The sequence below is a fragment of the Toxoplasma gondii genome, chromosome XI, assembly GCF_000006565.2.
Source record: "Toxoplasma gondii ME49 chromosome XI, whole genome shotgun sequence".
In the NCBI taxonomy this organism is placed as follows: Eukaryota; Apicomplexa; class Conoidasida; order Eucoccidiorida; family Sarcocystidae; genus Toxoplasma; species Toxoplasma gondii.
Window position 1 is genome coordinate 6,117,414 of NC_031479.1, and position 18,517 is coordinate 6,135,930.

The 18,517-nt window shown below is 51.5% G+C and overlaps 4 protein-coding genes across 4 annotated transcripts; 2 read left to right on the top strand and 2 right to left on the bottom strand.

Moving 5' to 3' along the window:
- Positions 1 to 569: 569 nt before the first annotated feature.
- On the bottom strand, positions 570 to 4,465 carry TGME49_216490 (hypothetical protein). The gene is made up of 5 exons (XM_018779734.1): positions 3,948 to 4,465; positions 3,001 to 3,243; positions 2,176 to 2,472; positions 1,801 to 1,847; positions 570 to 1,249 (listed from the first exon to the last, which is right to left on the bottom strand). The coding sequence occupies exons 2-5, from the start codon at positions 3,194 to 3,196 to the stop codon at positions 1,085 to 1,087; spliced, it is 705 nt and encodes a 234-aa protein (XP_018635248.1). The 5' UTR covers positions 3,197 to 3,243; positions 3,948 to 4,465; the 3' UTR covers positions 570 to 1,084.
- Positions 4,466 to 4,650: 185 nt separating this feature from the next.
- TGME49_216480 (NMD3 family protein) lies at positions 4,651 to 8,648 on the top strand. Its single transcript, XM_018779733.1, has 3 exons — positions 4,651 to 5,334; positions 5,962 to 6,175; positions 6,454 to 8,648. Exons 1-3 carry the CDS (start codon positions 5,066 to 5,068, stop codon positions 8,368 to 8,370), a joined length of 2,400 nt encoding a protein of 799 aa, XP_018635247.1. The 5' UTR covers positions 4,651 to 5,065; the 3' UTR covers positions 8,371 to 8,648.
- Positions 8,649 to 9,704: 1,056 nt separating this feature from the next.
- On the bottom strand, positions 9,705 to 12,432 carry TGME49_216470 (hypothetical protein). Its single transcript, XM_002370916.2, has 2 exons — positions 10,228 to 12,432; positions 9,705 to 9,768 (listed from the first exon to the last, which is right to left on the bottom strand). The coding sequence occupies exons 1-2, from the start codon at positions 11,699 to 11,701 to the stop codon at positions 9,737 to 9,739; spliced, it is 1,506 nt and encodes a 501-aa protein (XP_002370957.1). The 5' UTR covers positions 11,702 to 12,432; the 3' UTR covers positions 9,705 to 9,736.
- Positions 12,433 to 14,182: 1,750 nt separating this feature from the next.
- Positions 14,183 to 18,091, top strand: TGME49_216460 (hypothetical protein). Its single transcript, XM_002370915.2, has 2 exons — positions 14,183 to 15,046; positions 15,388 to 18,091. Exons 1-2 carry the CDS (start codon positions 14,950 to 14,952, stop codon positions 17,103 to 17,105), a joined length of 1,815 nt encoding a protein of 604 aa, XP_002370956.1. The 5' UTR covers positions 14,183 to 14,949; the 3' UTR covers positions 17,106 to 18,091.
- Positions 18,092 to 18,517: the final 426 nt, after the last annotated feature.

Genomic DNA, 18,517 nt, shown 5'->3' on the forward strand with positions numbered 1-18,517 from the left:
CAAACGAGAACCCGCAACTCCTGTAGCATCCTACCGTGTGTTTTGTAGGTCTATACGCCCCTCCGCCATTGGTCCAATGGCTCCAGACTTCTATTCGTAGAAGCAGAACGAGAAATTTTCCCATCACTTGTTTTCATCAACGTTCTTTAAGCAGCAGATTTGCGACAAGCGCCTCCGAGCACTTAGTCCAACCTCAGAGTTGCTTCAGGAGACGGAAAATTGCTATACCTGGTTGTCTCGGCTTCGGCTAACAGTTTCGCTACCGTTTGCTTGTCTGGGCCTACAATTTCACCTTCATAGCAAATGAAAATGTTTATAACACTCTGGAAACGAGCATGGTGTGTGCCTGCATGTCTAGCAATGCGGTCCGAGCTGTCCAATCGTTCGGGCTGGTCAAGAATACAGGTACCAGAAACGGGTGTCCCGTCTATAGTTCGAATTCCAAAATGTAGTGAGTGTGTTTCTCTACAGGATGCAAGATAGCTGTAAACTACACGAGAGCACTACAAATTCTTGTTCACCCCTTTCTTTGTTCCGCTGGAACAACGGCCTTCGGTCCTGCAGATGTTCGAACAAGGTTTCTTCAAAACGGTCTGCGTCATCGGTTTCACTTCGGTCAAGTGTGCGCGACCATCGCAAGCAATGTTTGGCTGAGACGCCTCGGTGTTGATGCGAAAAAGGCCGCACGCAGCATCAACACAAACTCGAGAACATTCTGCGACAAGCCTGTTCTCGATTCATGCTTCATTTTGTTGCAGTTCTCCACCTCTCATTCACGTGACTTCAACGGTTTCGTTGTCTTCTTGGTAATACGTATAAGGGTCAGAATCACTTTAGTTTTTAGTTTTAGCGAAAAAAAGCAGGCTACGAGAGCAGAGAAACGAGCCAGAGCTGGTAAAGCGTTTACGTCCGTCATGCGCAGTGACAGTGCCAGCACAAACTTTTGTGGATTTTTTGCCGTGGCTTCGTATAACGCAGTTGACGTAAACGCAGGAAAACCACCTCTCAAGAAATATCTGTGCTTTCAGCGCCAAATCCCTAATCCATTCACGATCGAAAAACCTCCACCATCTCAACTCCAGAGCTAAACACTGTCACTCGGCTGTGGCTGCCTATGAAGACGTTGGAGTTGCACTGTCTCTGCACTTGCGTCAAGAAGGCGCTGAGAGAATTCTTCTGGTTCCAAGACCACACGACGACCAACGCAGTCCATGGCCTCTGCCAACTGCACTGCAATTTCATGAACGCACTGCAACAAACCGCACCAGAGAACAGAACAAGCGGTTCCAGCGCGCTGTCCGACACGTATACTATGCAGTCTGTCTGACTACAACGGCATAGTTCTTGCTACGACTACCGGTCGTTCTCCACGTGACCACGTTATCACCAGAGTTTCCTTTGGCGAGCATTCATTAGGCGAGTTAGCGCCAGATGGCACGCGGTCACGGTCTGAGTCTGTTTGAACGTGTGGTTCTTCCTCCCTAGGATCAGGGCGTTCGATGGTCTGATTTCCTCTGAATAACCTCACTAAATATGTATTTAATCCGTGCGAGTTACGTGGGCGAACGACGCTGACTAGCTCGCTTCACTTGCAACAAAGTCGAAGACGAGAAGCATTTCAGGAATCAGATTCACGCCTTCAGGAAAGCGTGTGCCCGCGAACCCCCGATTCGCGAATCTTGGACAACCCTGAGAAACAATGAAGCTGTTCAGGCGCATCTGTCCCCGTTCATATGGTTGGTGTCGCGCCTGAGCAATTACTACGTGAAATTGTCCGATTGTGTGTCCAAAGCGACTCACCGTCAAATCCGATTCTTGTGCCAAAACATTGCACTGGAAAGCCTTGCCTGAAACCAAAGACGCAACCGAGTCATTTCGCGCACGTCAGTGACGGCTCCAGTTATGAGGTACCGGCAACCATGTTCTTTTACGATTGTCGTACACCTGCTTAAGTCAACTAAAGGTGTTGGATTTCAATATCCCACGGCATTAGAGTCGTTCCACATCGATTATGTTCTAGGCGTTTTTTAGGAGTTGTCTGCACAGGCCTCAGACCCAAAAAGCAACGCATGCGTTTACTAGCATTGCGTTCTAGATTTTCCCCGCCCATCTCCTTTTGTCATCCACGAAAACGGCTCCACAGTTAATCCCCTTCTCTCATCGTAGGTGACGTACATGAGCAATGCCGAGGCAGAACTAGGTAGCCGCGAGAGCGACACGCGCCGGCGTTGTCTCGGTTCCCAATTGCTGAGGATGGTTCGCTGTCACCTGTGAGAGTCCTTCCTCCTTTCGCGGCAAACACTGACAAATCTTCCTGACCAGGACGCACGACATGGAAAGCGGCCGTCGAATCCGAGCAGCAGTAAGCTGTCACTGCTCCTCTCTCCATGCAATCAACTGCTTCCTGAAGAAGCGCGGGTGGAAGGAGCGAATCGAGTAAGTGAAAGAAAACCCCAAGGTCGGCTCCTGCGACTGTAGAAACGCATGCATTGACACAGACAGGAAAATACTGGAATTGCGGAAGCTCGCGGGGCACAGTGGCGGGACCAAACCACGGGGACGCGAGTGTCGACAATCTCACAGATACACTATACGGCAATGTACCCTCCATTGAGTACTAGCTAAATAACTCTAAAACGTGAAGCCACTGAGCGCCTTATTGGAGGACTCGCTGGTCTTGGTGTATGTGTCTTTATGGGAGCGGGTGCAAGAGGTAAAAAATACGCCTTGTGCCCAAGGACCTCTGCCTTCATCTGCCTTGTCGGACTCCTCTTTGTAGTTGTCTCCCGAAGCGAAGATGCAAGAAGCCGTAATTTGCACAGGCTGCCTAAACCCATCGCCAAAAATCATAAGCGGATCAAAATCTCGCTCTGACAGTGTCGGTGAACTAAGACATTGAGAAAATCATCACACCAGACCCTGCTGCGCCTTAGTCTCACATGAACGCCATGTGCTCCTCGTTTTCTTGACGATTAGCCTTATAGCGTACCCAAGACTCACCTTTTGCCTGCTTGATCGCTCGGAGGACTTCCACGAGTGTCAGGCCTGCTTCTCCTGTGCATTGTTCCAGTACTGTCTCGGGGCCTGACCTACCTGAGTATCCTACTGGAGAGTCCGATACCACCCTCGCACTCTCTTCCCTTGTCTCGTTCATTCCAATTTCACAGTCCAAAGATTCCGAGCGAAACAAATACATTTGTGGAAACCTCGCCGCCGCCCATACGGCACCAGACGTTTACATCTCTGAACGCAAAACACACAGGAAACCGGGGGGCAACAATCATTTTGAGACGATCGCACCAGTGGATAACAGTGAAAGCCTATCTGAGGTTTCCATGGCGAAGCTTATGTTGCACATAACGGCAAATGTGAATGCATCGAAAGGGGGAAATATTTACATCTGTACATACAAACAGTGCTAAAGTTCAGTACAAGCGTATAGCCGTACGTATTCGCAGAACGAAAGCAAGTTCCTGTAGTCCTCGCCACTAGAGGATTGTCAGAAAGATGAGCGCTCCTGAGGGATATTGTCACAAGTGGGAAAAGCTATGTTGCATCCCCTTCACTTTGTGGCAAATGCTTGTAACCAGGCCTGTTGCCAGTCCCAGGTCTCACTGGCTGTACACTTCCGTGCGGGATTGACAGTAAACAATGAAAAAGTGGGCGAAGGATGTCTCGCAACAGAAGTTGCAGACATAAAGAACTGAATGAAATTACAATATCGTTCTTGGTCAGTTCGTGAGGGATTCTGATTGATGGTGGGTAGCACCATGCAAATACTCACAGGAATACCCTATACAAATCAGAACAAGGCACAAGATTTCAGTTCAGAGAGGCATACCAGCATCGTCAACATAGATACATTTTGACTACTGGGTTAGAAACACACGGGCAGCGGGTGGCAAGGGCGCTGGTGCATCGTCCAGAAGGCAAAAAACAGCACTCACCACAGCGTCGTTGAACAGTGATGGCCTAACAGGACAGTCAACAGTACGTCATTGAGAGGAAGGCCTGAATGGCTGGCTGAAAGAGTATTTGGTTGTGGCTCGGGTCTTTCGAGCTTCCTCGCTCAATAGCCTGGTCAGAAGAGAAGGGATTCTCGTCAGTTCACATGTTCCCCGTTCAGCCACCGCGCTTGAGTTCACTAAATCGACGAGTGTGTCGCGAACTCCATGTCTGCCAAAACACTCTGGACGTGAATGCTATGGATTCGGTGAGGCAGATGATATGGACTTCCGTTCTAATCCGTCTTCGAGGGCCAGGACAGTCCAGTTTCCTGAAAACCTGAAAACGCGTGGTCTATTATCACCACACTCACAAGCCCTCCTTGGTAGAGCGAATAGCGAAAACAAGCAGTCGATTGAACACGTTTTCTGTTACTAACTAATGCACGAACCCGCTTGTGCAGCACATTCGTTTTGACGCATTGTGATGTCAGTGAGCATCTCGATATGAGAGAGGGTCACACGAACGGGAAGTGCGATTCTCTGTGCTAGCTCTTGTCTGCCGTCTCCCGCCGTGCGTGCATGCGCTGCTGCGAAAAATCAATGCAGTTTCCAGCAGGAGAGAGTGTCGGCGCGTATCGCTTACCAAGCTTCGAGCACAAGCCTGCATACTTTGTGTTTCTTATCGCTTGTATTTCTCATTCTTGCCGGGACAAGCTTCTGTTTTCGTAGTTTTTACCCAGTCTTCGGGCCCTGCATGTCTTGCGGGCGACCGCGAGCGTGGGAAAACCAGCCCACGTCTCCAGCTGTGCGCCGCGGCCGCGAAGTAGTTGTATTTGACCGATTCCGTTGTTTTCCTCGGAGTTAAAACCACAAAGGAGGGGCTTTGAGAGTTCTTGAAAGTGTCGAGGCCGGAACGCGCCGAAGGTAGCAGCGAGATTTCCGGGTTTGCTGCCATTTCAGGCGTTGTGCTCTCTGGCGTGGGTTGAGTTTACCAGGCAGCCCCGACGTGATCTTGTGAGGGACGGTGTGCTTTTCGAGGCGGCTCAAGGCGTCTTCTGCGGGCGAAGCTGGATTTTTTCATCTTTCAGGAGCTTATATCGCCTGTTCTATCCGAAGCCATGCAAGTCGCTTCAGAGAACCATGGCGCAGGGAGCTCTGTCGCTCCCGGCAGTTGCCCAACACCCGAGTGTACATACGCCGCAGTTCTCTGCTGCATCTGCGGTTGCAGCATCCCGCCTTCCCCCCGGAGTATCTGTCTGTCGTGTCTGGCGCAACAGGTGGACATCACTGAGGGCATTTCTCGGTCGATCGTTCTGCCGTGCTGTAGAACATGTGGCCGGTATATGCACATTCAGAACAAATGGCTTGCGTGTGAGCTCGAATCCAGGTGAGAACTCTGGGGAAACGTAGCCAATGCTGAGCACGCGCTCGATGCCAAGGTTGGGTGTGCGAGTGAGGAGTCATAGCATGCTTCTTTGTGCGATTCACAGTCGTAAAAAAAGATCATCTTCTTTGTGAAGCGCGCCTCGCTTGGCCCTGTCGATTTGAACGCTGTCCCGTTATTCAGCTCTGCAGCGCCTGTGCCTTACGGAGGTCTGGAGCAGAGCAGGGGTGATAGTTGTCAGAAGCCATGTGGTTACATCTAGAAGTTTCTTCTTCGAGGAATGAAAGGCTCTCGTTAACAAGCATCGCTCTTCACCAACTCTTCAGAGAATCCCAGTAGCTTACTTCAACTGGCAGGTCCCTCTGTATAGCTTATAAGTGGCCGCATTTTGGCGGCGGCCACAGGTACAATATGTTTTCGAATGGCGCGTAGACTGCCAGGGAAAGCTGTCAGTTTTCCTCGGCATGCGCCTCATTCGCAGAGCATCCAACGAAGAACAACGACTGTTTGCAGCACATTTGTGGTGGCCTGCCTTATCAGCGCATCTCCTATTGGCCCTACATGCCATGCACCGCTGCGTCGTCAGTGTTCTGTGATGCCGTCTACATTCTACGTGTGTCTATGCTTCAGGGAACTGATGGCCGTTTGTCTCAAGAAGGTTCGCGGCCTGAAGAAAGTCGAGAAAATTGTGGACTGTCAGTGGCTGTGGACGGAGCCGCACAGCAGACGTGTGAAGATGAAGCTCACAGTCCAGAGCGATGTGCTAGACGGTCGTGCTGGTCTTCAGCAGTCCCTCATCATTGAAGGCGTCATCCAGAATACGCAGTGCGATGAGTGCAAAAAGGTAAGTAGCCACTTGAGTGAAACACTGTCCTAAAATGTGTTGTGTGTCCACATCGTCTGTGTTTACTGTCGCTTTCCTGACTGAGGCCACTGTCAATAAGCTGAGGGCCGCAGGTTCCAGTTGCGCGGCGGGTCAATGTGTGTGTTAATTCTGTATCTTCAGATCTCCGAGTGTGTTTTCCATGGTCTGCGCGTTCCACCTCGTTTACTTTGTTCTTTGGATGCGTCTCTCAATAGACACGTATTTGTCGCGTGCAATGTCTGTTTTCCTCGCTTCAGTCCTACACGCCTCACGCGGGCTGGACGGCGATGGTGCAAGTTCGGCAGCATGCGGAGCACAAGAGAACTTTCCTTTTCCTCGAGCAGCTGGTGTTGAAGCACCGGCTGGCGGCGCGCTTGCTGAACGTCGTTGAGAAGTCGGACGGTTTGGACTTCCACTTTCCGAGCAGGCAAGCGGCGCTCCACTTTGCGGATTTCTGCCAGTCGCGCTTCCCATCTGTGTCTCGACAAGCTAAGCAACTGATCAGCCACGATGCGAGCAGCAACATTTACTACCACAAGTACACCATCAGCGTTACCCTCGCTCCTGTGTGCAAGGACGACCTCGTCTACATCCACCGGAAGCAGGCGCAAGCGCAGCTGGGGGGATTCACGAACCTTTCGCTTTGCACGCGCGTGGCTGGCGCGGGAATCCAGTTGACAGATCCGTTTTCGGGTAAAGTCCTGAACGTCAGTCCAGAAAAGTACTGGAAGTCTCCGTTTCAGCCGCTCTGCACCCGAAAGCACTTGTCTTCGTTCCTCGTCCTCGACGTGAACCCCGTAGATCGTCCCGGGTACTCTCAGACGGAGTCAGGTTCTCGGCGGGATGTGCCCCGAAAGGGGAAGGGCCGGGCGACGCGGTCAGAGCCTGAGGGTGACGAAGACGCCGAAATGTTTGCCGGGCTTCAAACCACAGGCCGCGCGCGAGGGGGGTTTGGTCAGGCGGACCAAGAGGCTGTCACAGGGCAGAGAGCACATGGAAAGAGAAAGAAGAAACGAAGAAACAGCAGCCCCACGAGCCATGGCGGCGAGACCATGTGGCACTCTAGTCGCCCCGAAGGCGGCCGAACAGTGCCTACAACCAGTGGAAAGGCTTCGACGCGCTTGGCGGGTTCGACGCCTTCGACTCCTCTGGTGTATGAAGTGGAGTTGGCGCGGGCCTCCGACGTCGGCGTCTCTGACCGCCGAGTTGTCACTTACACCCACTTGGGCCGGTTCCTCAGTGCAGGGGACTGGGTGAAAGGGTACGACCTCCGAAGCATCAATTTGCCGGGGGCGGCGGACAACGAACTGGAGCGGGACGCGGGCGGGTGTCGGGCGTCTGCGACGGCGGGCAAAAAAGGGCGGCGGAGAGGCGGGAAAGAGAGCCGAGAGGACGCGGGCAACATGGAAAGCGACGACGACTTTTCGAATCCCGCCTCGCTCTTGAAGCACGAGGAAAACCAGGAACAGGGCCTTGCCGCATGCGTACGCTGGGAGGTGGTGATCGTGAAGAAGGTTCCGGCACAACAGATGCTAAGTGAAGGCCCGGCAGACGGAGCTGCGCGAGGCGCGAAGGCGGGACGCATCCGGCCGTGGGTTTTGCAAACGCTGCGGAAGGAACGCGACACAGAGAGCGGCCAAAGTGGGAAGAGGCGCGGCGGCCAACGGGGCGACGACGGCGGCATGGAGGCCGAGCTGGAAGAGTTCAAGGAGGAACTGGAAGAAGACTCCGAGATGCGAGCCCAGGTGAACTTGTGGAAGGATCCGCGGTACACGTCGCAGGCGAGTCGGGACAAGAAGAAGGCGCAGAAAGACGGGAAGAAGAGGGACGGGAAAACAGGAAAGGGTGCAAAGGCCGGGGCACACCCGACCGAAGCGACGCACAAGGAGGCGGGCAAAGCACGTGCAGGCGACGAGATGGAACCCGACGATAGCGGCGAGTACGAAACCTACTCTGAGGAGGAGGATGACAGCGAGGAGCTGGCCCAGCTGATGGAAGGGCTGACCCTCGAAAACGGAGTCCTGAAGGGAGTGACGGTGGAACCTGGTGCGCGCCTGACACATGAAGGAGACGACGACGGAGCGCCGAACAGCGATGGAAAGAGTGCAGAGAAATGGGCTGTGTCGGGCTCTACCTCGAGCAACATGAACATTGGAGACGACGGTGATCTGTGATGGCTAACGCGCGAAGTTGTGGCACGGTGTCAGAATGATTTTTTCACAGGGAAAAAGAATCTCTGTTGTAAGGCTGGAGGAGAAAGGTGGAGTGGGAAGGATCTCTTCTCTTGGAAGGCGTTGCTCTTTCCCGTTATTCTCTGGCATAGTAAAGGAACATCGCTCGTTTCCCTTCTGTCCCCGTTTCTGAATTTTCCTAACTGGTATTTACACACTGGCCAATACGAAATGAACTGTCGGCCATCGATGGAAACATGGCGTTCACTGAAGCGAACGTCTTTTGCGCGGGGGAACTTTTTGCCGGAAAGCCACGCACCACCTTTGTGTGACGAGGTGGAAAAGCGGTCGCTCACTACAGTTCACAAGCCGCCAGATAGAAATGGTTTCATAGCTTGAAAGTTTTTCCCCGTTTCGGCAAGGCACACCGTCGTTTAGTTTTCTTTCTACTAACAACAACCGCTGCATCTCTTGGATAAATGAACTGCACCACTGAAGTCGAATTAGTGATAGGGATTATGGACAAGGAAACGAGAACCTCACGAAACTAATCTGCATTACAAGCGATATCCAGGGATTCGGTCACCACATCGGAATCGCTCTACGTTGGAAAAACACTCTAGTCGAAACACAGAATGGGATCCTAAACATACATCTCTTGTATCTCTGCATGCTGGGGAAAGCAGCTGTGCAACCTCTGGTCTAGTTCAACACAACACGAGACTGATGCAAGCCGAATACAAGAATTTCGTCGACGATATGCATTTTGATCGTCTCATTCTTTATGTTAGTCTGTACGGTCTATCCATGTATAGAAGAATCACATGGAGTGAACTCTTATGCCCACACGTCGGTGCGAAAACATGTTATCATCATGCTCGCCACTCTCTTAATGTCGCATACATCTGTAGCCACCACAGAAGTGGCGGGAGTTGAGACGTTCCACAGAGCGCTGTCTGACTCCACAGGTAGTTTCATGATGTGTGTCAGCGGTATGTGTTCTGGAACTGATGCTTCATGTTTCAGAATGTCTCCGTTACATGCAATGCCGCTCTACATGCAACTCATGCTCTGAGAACCTGGTTTTCGCGCCGCGACACATTCGCGAAATGTTCATGCGCTGCATCCGTGCGTTCTTCTAAATTACACGAATGGAAACCACTGTATTGATGATCTGATTCTCTGATGTTTCGCTGGATTCTAGGCAATATCGCTTGCTGCAGGGAACAATGTTCGCTCTCTCAAAACGGGTTTCTTTGCGTCTCGCATTTGTCTCTAGACCTGAGCAAGACGCAGTGTCGCGTGTTTTGTCATTTGCGTTTCGTCAACAAAGTCCAGGCGCATCTCGAGTTGCAGGCACCCAAAACAGTCAATCCAGCATACGAATGTCAATGCTCATATCTGCGAGCAGTGCACGAGTGTGAAAGCGGCAACTAGTCATGAATCTGGGATCCTCCCAAGAAAACCACGCGAGTTTTGGAATCCAGACAACGCATTTCGTCGCGTTTCAGGTGTGCGACAGCGAACCGCTGCCGTGGTCGGCCATCCAGAATGGCATAGATAGGTTCAAGCGTTCCATTGTGGTGCGGATGATTTCCAAGTCGTTTTCCTCTCTGCTTAGAGTTTCTTCTGTGTGCATCCCGTTTTGGGAGCATTCTCTTGGAGAGGTACAGCTGTCCACCTTGCACACATCCCCCGCTGTCTGTCCATTCCATCCTGACACCACGGCTCCTTTCAACTTCCCTTCTCTTTTTGAAAGCGTATTTCTGGCTCCGTTCGTTGTGCCGTTTCGATGTTCACTGAAACGTGGCCGAATGCGTATTGTCCACGCAGCAGCCTTCTTTCCAGAAGGCGCCGCACCAGCAGGGCGCGTACTATCGTCTGTTGCAGCAGACGCGTCTTCACTCGGGGCTTGGTTTCCTCTCGGTTCTGCGGAAGCTTCGTCTCCCACAGAGGTCTCTGATGCTGGAACGACCACGCAGTTCCCTGCGTTCCAGACTGCCACAGAACTGTCAACGTTTTCGACAGGCTCCACACCCCCATAACCAGGGTCCAACGCATTGCCTGGGTTCGGCAATCGCGAATCTGAAGAGGGACGGAAAGATTCCTGCGAGGAATCCATGGGATTTCGCTGATGCTCGGGCGCTCTGTGGCTCTTTTGGTTGTCTGGTGAAGAAAAACCCTGACTTCCTTTCTTTTTGTTTTTCCCCGATTTCAGCTGACACCTGGAGCCACCGGGTAGGTTTTGCGCACATCTTTCATTGCTAGAGTTGACATGAGAGGAAGATGAAACTGAGGGGTAACCTTCCGTGACAGTTTCCCTAAGGTGAGTGTCCGCAGTTATGGAGACGCCAGCTCCTACATCTTCTTTCGCATCTGAGCAATCGCTTGTTCTTCCCTCTTCATCTTCGGAGCCCGACAAGTCGAACCGATGGTCCCAGCACATGTCGGCCTTTCCGCTACTGTCACCGCACGGCGAAGGTACATCTGAAGTCAAAACCTGGTAGAACACCCGCGCTTCCTCCGCGTCTTCTTCAGACTCCGACCGGGAAGACGACGGGGATTCAGAACCCGAGGGTGAGGACGGAAGGCCCTGGTACCAGGTTCGCTCGAAATCGCTTTTTCTGTCGCTCTCCTCTTCTCTCAATATACCGAAAATGTCATCCCTTCGGTCCTTGTCCACTTCGTCGACCTCAGACACGCTGATGTTTTGGGGGTTTTGCGTGTTTAGCCAGTCTCGAGGAGGATCCGGAATGCAGAGGCAATTTTCAAAGCTACCGGCATCTGGGGTTTCTGATGGAGATACTCCGTTTGAAAAGGCTACTGGTTCACGTGGGCGTGTATCCGCCCGTGGATCCTCCTCACCAGGCGGGCAAGGCACGGAGTCGAGTTCCTCCTGAAACTCCTCACTCAAAACTTCCCGGCGTGTTGAGACGGGTCGCCCAGAAAGTTTTCCGGTGTCTCGGGACGACGGGAGTAAGTCTCTGAGGTCTTCATCTGGAAGCGACTCATCAAGGATTCCAGGCGAAGTCTCACTCGCAGATACCGTGTACTGCTCCTTCCCCCCACCGCTTTGAATAACTCCACCCAAACGAAAAGTACGTAGATAATCCTCATCCAACGCGTGAAGCAAGGCGTCAACATTTCGGAGGGCGCGCTCCTCCTGCGAGTCTCCACCATTAGCTGCTGGCGGCTTCCACATGTCAGACCTCCACCAGTCGGCTCGTACTTCACACCCCGAAGTGTTTTGAGAAGCTCCTGAGGAGAGTTGCCAGCAAGACTCCGGTTTCGTTTCACCAGAAGCAATCGCCGTGTCTACCCCTTTCTTCCTCATTGTCGGTAAGGCGTCTGTTATATTTCGGCCGTAGTGTGAGACTAGTTGCTGGTGACGGCGAACGGTAAACGCGCAAACCGCAACGAGGTATCCGAGCACCTCAGCGTTGCAGGCGGGGACGAAGAAAATGTTTTCACACTCGATTTTCGGGCTGCCTTTACATCGTACGCTTCGGGTGGTGGTCGTTTCGATACAGAATGTCTTCACTCACCAACTCAAGTGACTTTTTTCCAAGAAATCCACGTGTAGGTTGTGCCGCAGAAGTCACAGGCGACAGACACGCAGACGAATGGCTCGCGAACGAAGAGACTAGAAACCTGCCAAGCTATTTCACAGGACCCGCTGAGAGTTCGATCTCCTTCGTTTGACTGGGAACGAACTGGACGGTTTTGGGGGTCGCTGGGAAATGTGCTCGACGCAGGCACTGGGCATGCTCAAGCCGGGGCCTCCACAGGACAGATGCGCGATCCACGGACCGATTTTCTTGATCTGCTTTTGCCTCAAGCCACCATGCTGATTATGCGGGTTTGGTATATTCGGGAGGCTTTCTGAGCGCCCCAAAAACTGCAGAACATCTCGTCGAGATTCAGGCGAACTGAAGGATGATGAAGAGGGAGACAGAACCCAGAGCTGCGCATCTGCATGCGCATATCGAAGGAGTTGCAGTTGGTGTCACATAACGCGCTCTGCCACGAAAAAATCGGGTTTCAGCAGTTGTACAGGCTAGTTTATGTTGTGGTATGAAATAATCACTTAAGTAGGGAACACAAAAACACGATGCGGTTACTGTACAATCCGTGAAATCAGCGATACACGCAGCGGTGGTACGAGCTGTCGAAACATTTCGACGAGTCAAGTGACGCGGAAATAGTAGATGCATTGCCTGGGTTACACTACTTGGCTTAGCAAAAATCGTACTTCCATTTTCGATAATATGAACCACGGGTATTCATTCTTTATCAGACGTGGGCTCTCTTTTAAGTGGGGCAAACCAACTCAGGGGATGCGCTACCCAGTGTCGTCCGCTGGCAGCTGCGAACAACGACTCCTGTATCCTTGCTCGTCAATGCATCATTGATACATGACTATTTCAAGTTATTATATTTTCAATTTCTTTGTAACCCAGCATCAGCCAGAGTCTGGGGTTAGGAGAAGGGATTTTTTAGGTATGTCTGTTCGCGGCAAGCTTGTTTCTGTACCGCATCAACAGCATCCAGAATTGGGGGCATATAGAAGACGTTTCTGGAGCTCCTGACTTAACGCTGGTCGAGCTGAATGGGCCATTAGAAGCAAGTCTCTGGAAAGCATGTTGCAATTCGAATCCTTCGTAACAGTAGCAGCGAGGCTTGTTAGCCCGGATGTTCTACCACTCTCGGAAGGTCCTAGTGGTACGGTCCTGGGAAACGGCCAGCTTGTTAGGTAATCCGCAAAAGGGCGGAAGTGGATTCTTGGTCTTTCAAAAGGTCAAACAAGCGGGATAGACCTCGCGCACGCCGTTACCCATGCGCGTCACCTGACTCACTGCAAGCGGCTGCCGTGTTCGATATACGACGCTTATAAGTAGTGCTTGACGCTGCTGCCGCTATTCGATTAATACTGGTACCAGATACAGCATGAGGGGTCTTATCTTCTCTCCTGGTTTGTATTCCTTCACCTGGATGCCCATGAGAAGAGTTAAATGGAGGCTCATGCCCTTATTGTGTCACGAGTCAATGAACTGCCTGCTTTCGCGCGAGGGGCAATCTCAGATATTTCGCGTTTCTGGCCGTGCAAATGCCTACACACAACTCACGTTAACTTGAATCACAGTACCAGGCTACGAACAAGGCACCAGCGTGTGGCTAAGGCTCATGACTCTCGGTGTGCCTGAAGAGGTGACACAACAAAAGCTCATAAACTTTTTGCTGTTGTCCTTTTTTGTTACTTTGAAGGGCGCATTCATTTAGAACAATGTGATAGGAGGACAGTAAGCGGCCATTGAAGGTCGGTTGTGAGGAGTTGACTTCTCACAACAATGCCGAGGTGAAGTCAGGTGTTCAGTGATCCTCCGACACCAAGTTCGCGGAAATGAAGCTCTCAAACGAAAAACAGGGTTTCAATCTCATCAATATGAAAAGCATACTCTCCGCTTTCGGTTTACTTTGCATCCAACTCCCCCTGCCTTCACGAGCATCGACCCCCGATGAACGTACATGTGAGGAAGAGCTGGTTCTTTCTTTCTTTCCATGTGTATGTATATATATATATATATATATATATATGCATGCATATATATAGGTTGCAGAAACTGTCTGTGGCACTTCTAAGCTGTTTAAGCGCGGTCACAATCGACATATTCAGCCGATTCTACCAGCAGTTGCGGATCTTGGCAGACCCGGACCGAACGCGATCGCTGCTGGAAATGCCAAGAGAAACCATCCCGGTTATTTTAAGATGGTTCCCGTACTTTCCACTGCAAGACCGTCAGGAAGTTGCTTTCTGGCTGTCCACGTGCCCCAGGATGTGGGCCCGACAGTGAGAGGATGGACTTCTTTCCCATCAAAATTGCCATTCTGGTATATCTGCCCCCGTCTTCCCCCAATGACAAACACCGGTCTTTCGGGGGTTCACTTCCTGTTAGGCAGCAAGTGGACGCAGGTGACAGACGACACTAGACTTTAAACACAGAACAGACATCTTCTTTCTCGGTGAAGTGTAGACGGTAGTGACGCAGAATGCCCTGGATATTCTTTATCCCTGGCAAGGCGAGAGACGCGAGCGTTTGCAGACGCCCCTCCAGCTCGTATCTCATACTCCCTCATCCGCTCTGGAGCAAAATTGGACGACCGAGGGTTGAGGATGACGCTTTGGTCATGCATAAATACGTCTCACGGAACTGGTGAAGGATGCGTGAATGATTCATCGTGTGTTTCGACGCAGGAGAGGCCTCATCGTTAACGGTCAACAGTCCTGTTGCACATAACCCTGACTTTGGTGTAGCAACACTTCACCAAGTAGTTGACAGCTAAGCCGCAAGGCTGCGTTGTTCCAGCCTTGGTTGAGTCTGACATATCATGTTGTAAGGTTTAGACAAAGGATGGCGTGTTGGTAAGCCCGATTCTGAACCTTTTTTTCCGTGGACGTGCTTCTTGTTCACGGTGGACGTCGGTGCTGCTAGGGGTCAACGAGTACCGGGTATGCACGATATAGTACACCAAGTCTCTTACCAAACTGCCCCACGACTTGTCTTACTGCAATCTCAATTTTAAATGTCATACCAGCGAAAAACAATTCCGTTCATCATGAGAATTTTGTGCGGCTCTGGTCAGATATTGTTCCTCCCTTCGGAAGGCAACGTCTTGGACGGTAGGTAACTTCCGGCTAGCTGCCGACACTCGAGAGGCGGGGAAAATGACGATGGTTAAGGGCCGAGAGTGTCTTGCAACAGGCACATTGCGGGGCTCAAGCTGCAGGTGGAAGAGATCCGTTTTCGTGGAAGGATCTCCCTTTTTTCTGTATGGCAACGGTGTTTATGCAACTAGCAAATACTGCTGGCGAAAAGTAGACATGGAGACTCAGAAAATAGAGGGACTCACGTACTATTGACAGAACCCGCATAGAGACCTGCCTACTCGCTGCCGTTGTTTTCCTCTTATTTCGGCCAGTATTCATCTTTTCAGAAAGGTACGTGCATGGTTTTTGCTCAGCCGTCACCAAGTGGAACAAGTTTAAATCCCACATTCTGATTTATCATTTGAGTGCTGAGTCGGGGTTCCCGCGGTCCCTGGCCCGTTCTTCTGTTGTTGCTGTCATGGATGGCAAAGGAGAGGAAGAGTACTCTGCTCGTGAGAAGGAATCGATTTTCCTTCATCCTGCAGACCGCCCAGAAACGAATGTTCCTGGGCTTCTAGCTCCGACCTCTGGATCCAACGTGGTACGGAAGGATACCGGTGATGGTCAGGGGAACCTTGTCTACCTGTCTGAAGGCTCATTGTCAGCGGAGAGAATCGTATCTGATCGATCCGCTGTTCCAGATCCGTTTCCCGATGCACAGATCCCCTCTTCTGAATCTCGTGGCGACGCGATTTTTAGTGCTGGGAAGGACGATGTCGACAGAAAAGACGCCGCCATCTTCCCAGGGGCGGACGAAATCCACGAGACCTCATCAGAAAACGACAAAAAAAGCTCTGGCGTTTTCTTAGGCGGGGACGAAATCCGCGACAACTCATCAGGTATCCACCCGCGACCAGGATTCCTCTCATGTACGATATCGTCCGATTCCCTAGTCTACTCAACGAGCAGCTGTGTAAGACAAGAGGATTCCCGCCAGCCTACTACAGAACAGCAAACTGGAATCAGCGCGCGAGGCTCTGAAGCAGATAGCCGGTGCAGCAGCGCCATTGAGGCTAATCGCTGTGTATCTGGTTCAACCTCCCACGTAAGTCAATCGCTCTTTCCAGCTCCCCGGCACGAGAGTGGCCGGAGCTCTGGCAGTTTCCCATCACAGCACCACTTGATGCAAGACCTTTCAAACAACTCCGAGCAACCTGTGGCTTCTTCCGGCATCCTGGAAGCTGCCCCGGCCGATCCCGAGTCCCAACAGTTGAGCCCCTTGTTAAGGCCGTCATTCGCCACTCCAGCAGACAGAGGTGCTGAGCATCGTCTGGCGCATGCCAGCACGTGGATCCCTGTTAGTGACCTCACCGGAGAGAAAACGAAAAATGAGGCGGAGTGGTTGCGCCTTCAGGATATCGATCGGCGCATCTGGAGAGTTCGGCTCGTGAGAGAGGTGCTTGCTGGACTCATAGGCATGCAGGCGGTCTTTGCCCTGACAAGCTTCGTCTTTGATAATGCACCTGCCGGGGTCGTGGCACTTTTCTTGACTCTCTGCAGCATCTTCGCTCATGCTGACCGAAGGCCGGCTTCCTACTTGCTTACTTCCTTGATCGCGTTGGCGCTAGCATCCACTGTGCTTGCTGCGCTCTGTACTCGTGTTTACGGCTTCGAGCAGTACTACGTGGACGTGACTTTGCACCGAGTGAGTTTAGGCCAAATCGTGGTTCTTCTTTTGGTGAGTATCAGCACCGCTGTCCTCACTCACCAAACGATAACCCTGCAAAAAGTGCAGAGGAAGAATGCGGAGATCAGCACGCATGCAGGTGACCAGATGGTGCTTCCTGGAGTCCTTTCCGATGTTCTACTGCAGCGAGGCAGTTCGAACGCTCGATATATCCTGCGATCAGCTGAATCCACTGCCGCCGCAGCGAAGGCAGAAAGGGTCGTGGGCGTCAGCATTCCACCACCTCTCCAAGAAGAAGACGATGAGGCGGAGACCAACACTGACTGCAGTTTCGATCGACGAGAGTCTGTTAGCGTGCAAAGGGAAGGTGTTTCCCGTCTCGGGAACGCTCTGCCGCCTGCGTAGTGTGTGGGCGTTATGCATCCTGTGGCCGGCAGTACGTAGGCGTCTGTCGTGCATTGAACAGATACAAGGTACTGCAATTCAGGGAATAACAGAAAGTTTTTTCACCGCTGGTGACGGTGTCATCTTTTGGTGGTGGGACAGTCAAAAAATTCATCTGTTTCATTGACTGTCTTGAACAGAGGGGATTGCTAAACTCCCTTTACAGACAATCACCGACGTAACAGCAACGTGAGTTCTTCACGTAGTCTGTCTCCGTAGGTTTGTTCTTCAATTTGCAAAGAAGATGTGGAAGGCTCCCCGTATGTGCTGCCCCTCGATCTGATGGCAGTCTTACGAGATTCGATAGTCGAACGTTACTGTCCTAATCGCCAATGGCTACATACAGTTGAGTAGCAGGTGTCTCGTCTCCACTGCCACCTCCTATTGCATCTGGTTTTAAATACGGGTTTGCTTCAGGGGGTCAAACGAAACGCCATGCAGTAGAGACTTTCGGGGGAGCAAATACCAATCTGCACAACAGATCGGGCTTCTTTGTGGGATGAGGTTCGCAGGGAAAGCCACTACCGCTTGTAAACGCATAAGAGAGGGCGCGGAAATTGCTGCTGCACCGCCTGGGCTGCAGACTCATCCTCGGTGGATGGAAAAAGCCATGAACTCTGGAAACGTATTTATTCACACTTCGAAAACATGCTTGCAGCATGTAGTCAACGAATTTGTTGGTTGAGACAACAGTGTCGTTCAACACTGGCTCTGTCGGCGTAACTGAAGTTCTGCCACACAGGTAGTGATGTTCCATTACAGGAAACCGTAAGATGAGGTTGCGGACATGCGGCCGACAGCCATCAGCTCTGGTCTTCTTTGCGACAGGGTCCATCTCGTATCGAGAGAATCAACACTCATATCGTGCCGTAAAGTGTATTTGAACGCTACTAGTTTGATCAAGTATACATTTTTCGTGAACTCCAGAGGACATGACCGTAAAGCTTGGGAGTTAAAAGTGGCTAAAGCCTTAGTCGGCGAAAATTAAAACGTGGAAGAGTCATGCACGGTACATAAGGTCCGCCATGGGAACAAGATGACCGTGGTGCAATAGATGAAGAGGGCACAACCAACAGTGCTTGCCCACTGTTGATTCAGCATACAACTACTGATGACAGAGAAAAAGCGATTGGGGCTTCTGCATCTATGAGTGACAACAAACTCGCTATCAAAAGAATGCCTTGCACCAGAGAATGACATGTGCCCAACTACACAAACGGCCACTCAAAAATAGACAGTCATACGGTTCAGTGTTGACAATCGATGGCTGCCTAACAAAGAAGTCTCTCTCGGACAAGAGCTACTTCTCAATTCAAAACTGTACTCCGACTTATTACTGCATTGGATTTTGACAACGAGGTGTGTGAAAGCAT

Excerpts from the sequence above, each read along its gene's own strand:
- TGME49_216470 (XM_002370916.2), bottom strand. The coding sequence starts at position 11,701 with ATGAGGAAGAAAGGGGTAGACACGGCGATTGCTTCTGGTGAAACGAAA. Across the intron at positions 9,769-10,227 it reads CGATAGTACGCGCCCTGCTG|ATATGAGCATTGACATTCGT; the intron begins GTGCGGCGCCTT and ends CACTGCTCGCAG.
- TGME49_216490 (XM_018779734.1), bottom strand. The coding sequence starts at position 3,196 with ATGTATTTGTTTCGCTCGGAATCTTTGGACTGTGAAATTGGAATGAAC. Across the intron at positions 2,473-3,000 it reads AGCGATCAAGCAGGCAAAAG|TCGCAGGAGCCGACCTTGGG; the intron begins GTGAGTCTTGGG and ends GCGTTTCTACAG. Across the intron at positions 1,250-1,800 it reads CACAAGAATCGGATTTGACG|TGCGTTCATGAAATTGCAGT; the intron begins GTGAGTCGCTTT and ends GGTTTGTTGCAG.
- TGME49_216480 (XM_018779733.1), top strand. The coding sequence starts at position 5,066 with ATGCAAGTCGCTTCAGAGAACCATGGCGCAGGGAGCTCTGTCGCTCCC. Across the intron at positions 5,335-5,961 it reads GCGTGTGAGCTCGAATCCAG|GGAACTGATGGCCGTTTGTC; the intron begins GTGAGAACTCTG and ends TCTATGCTTCAG. Across the intron at positions 6,176-6,453 it reads AGTGCGATGAGTGCAAAAAG|TCCTACACGCCTCACGCGGG; the intron begins GTAAGTAGCCAC and ends TCCTCGCTTCAG.
- TGME49_216460 (XM_002370915.2), top strand. The coding sequence starts at position 14,950 with ATGTCATACCAGCGAAAAACAATTCCGTTCATCATGAGAATTTTGTGC. Across the intron at positions 15,047-15,387 it reads GGAAGGCAACGTCTTGGACG|CCGTCACCAAGTGGAACAAG; the intron begins GTAGGTAACTTC and ends GTTTTTGCTCAG.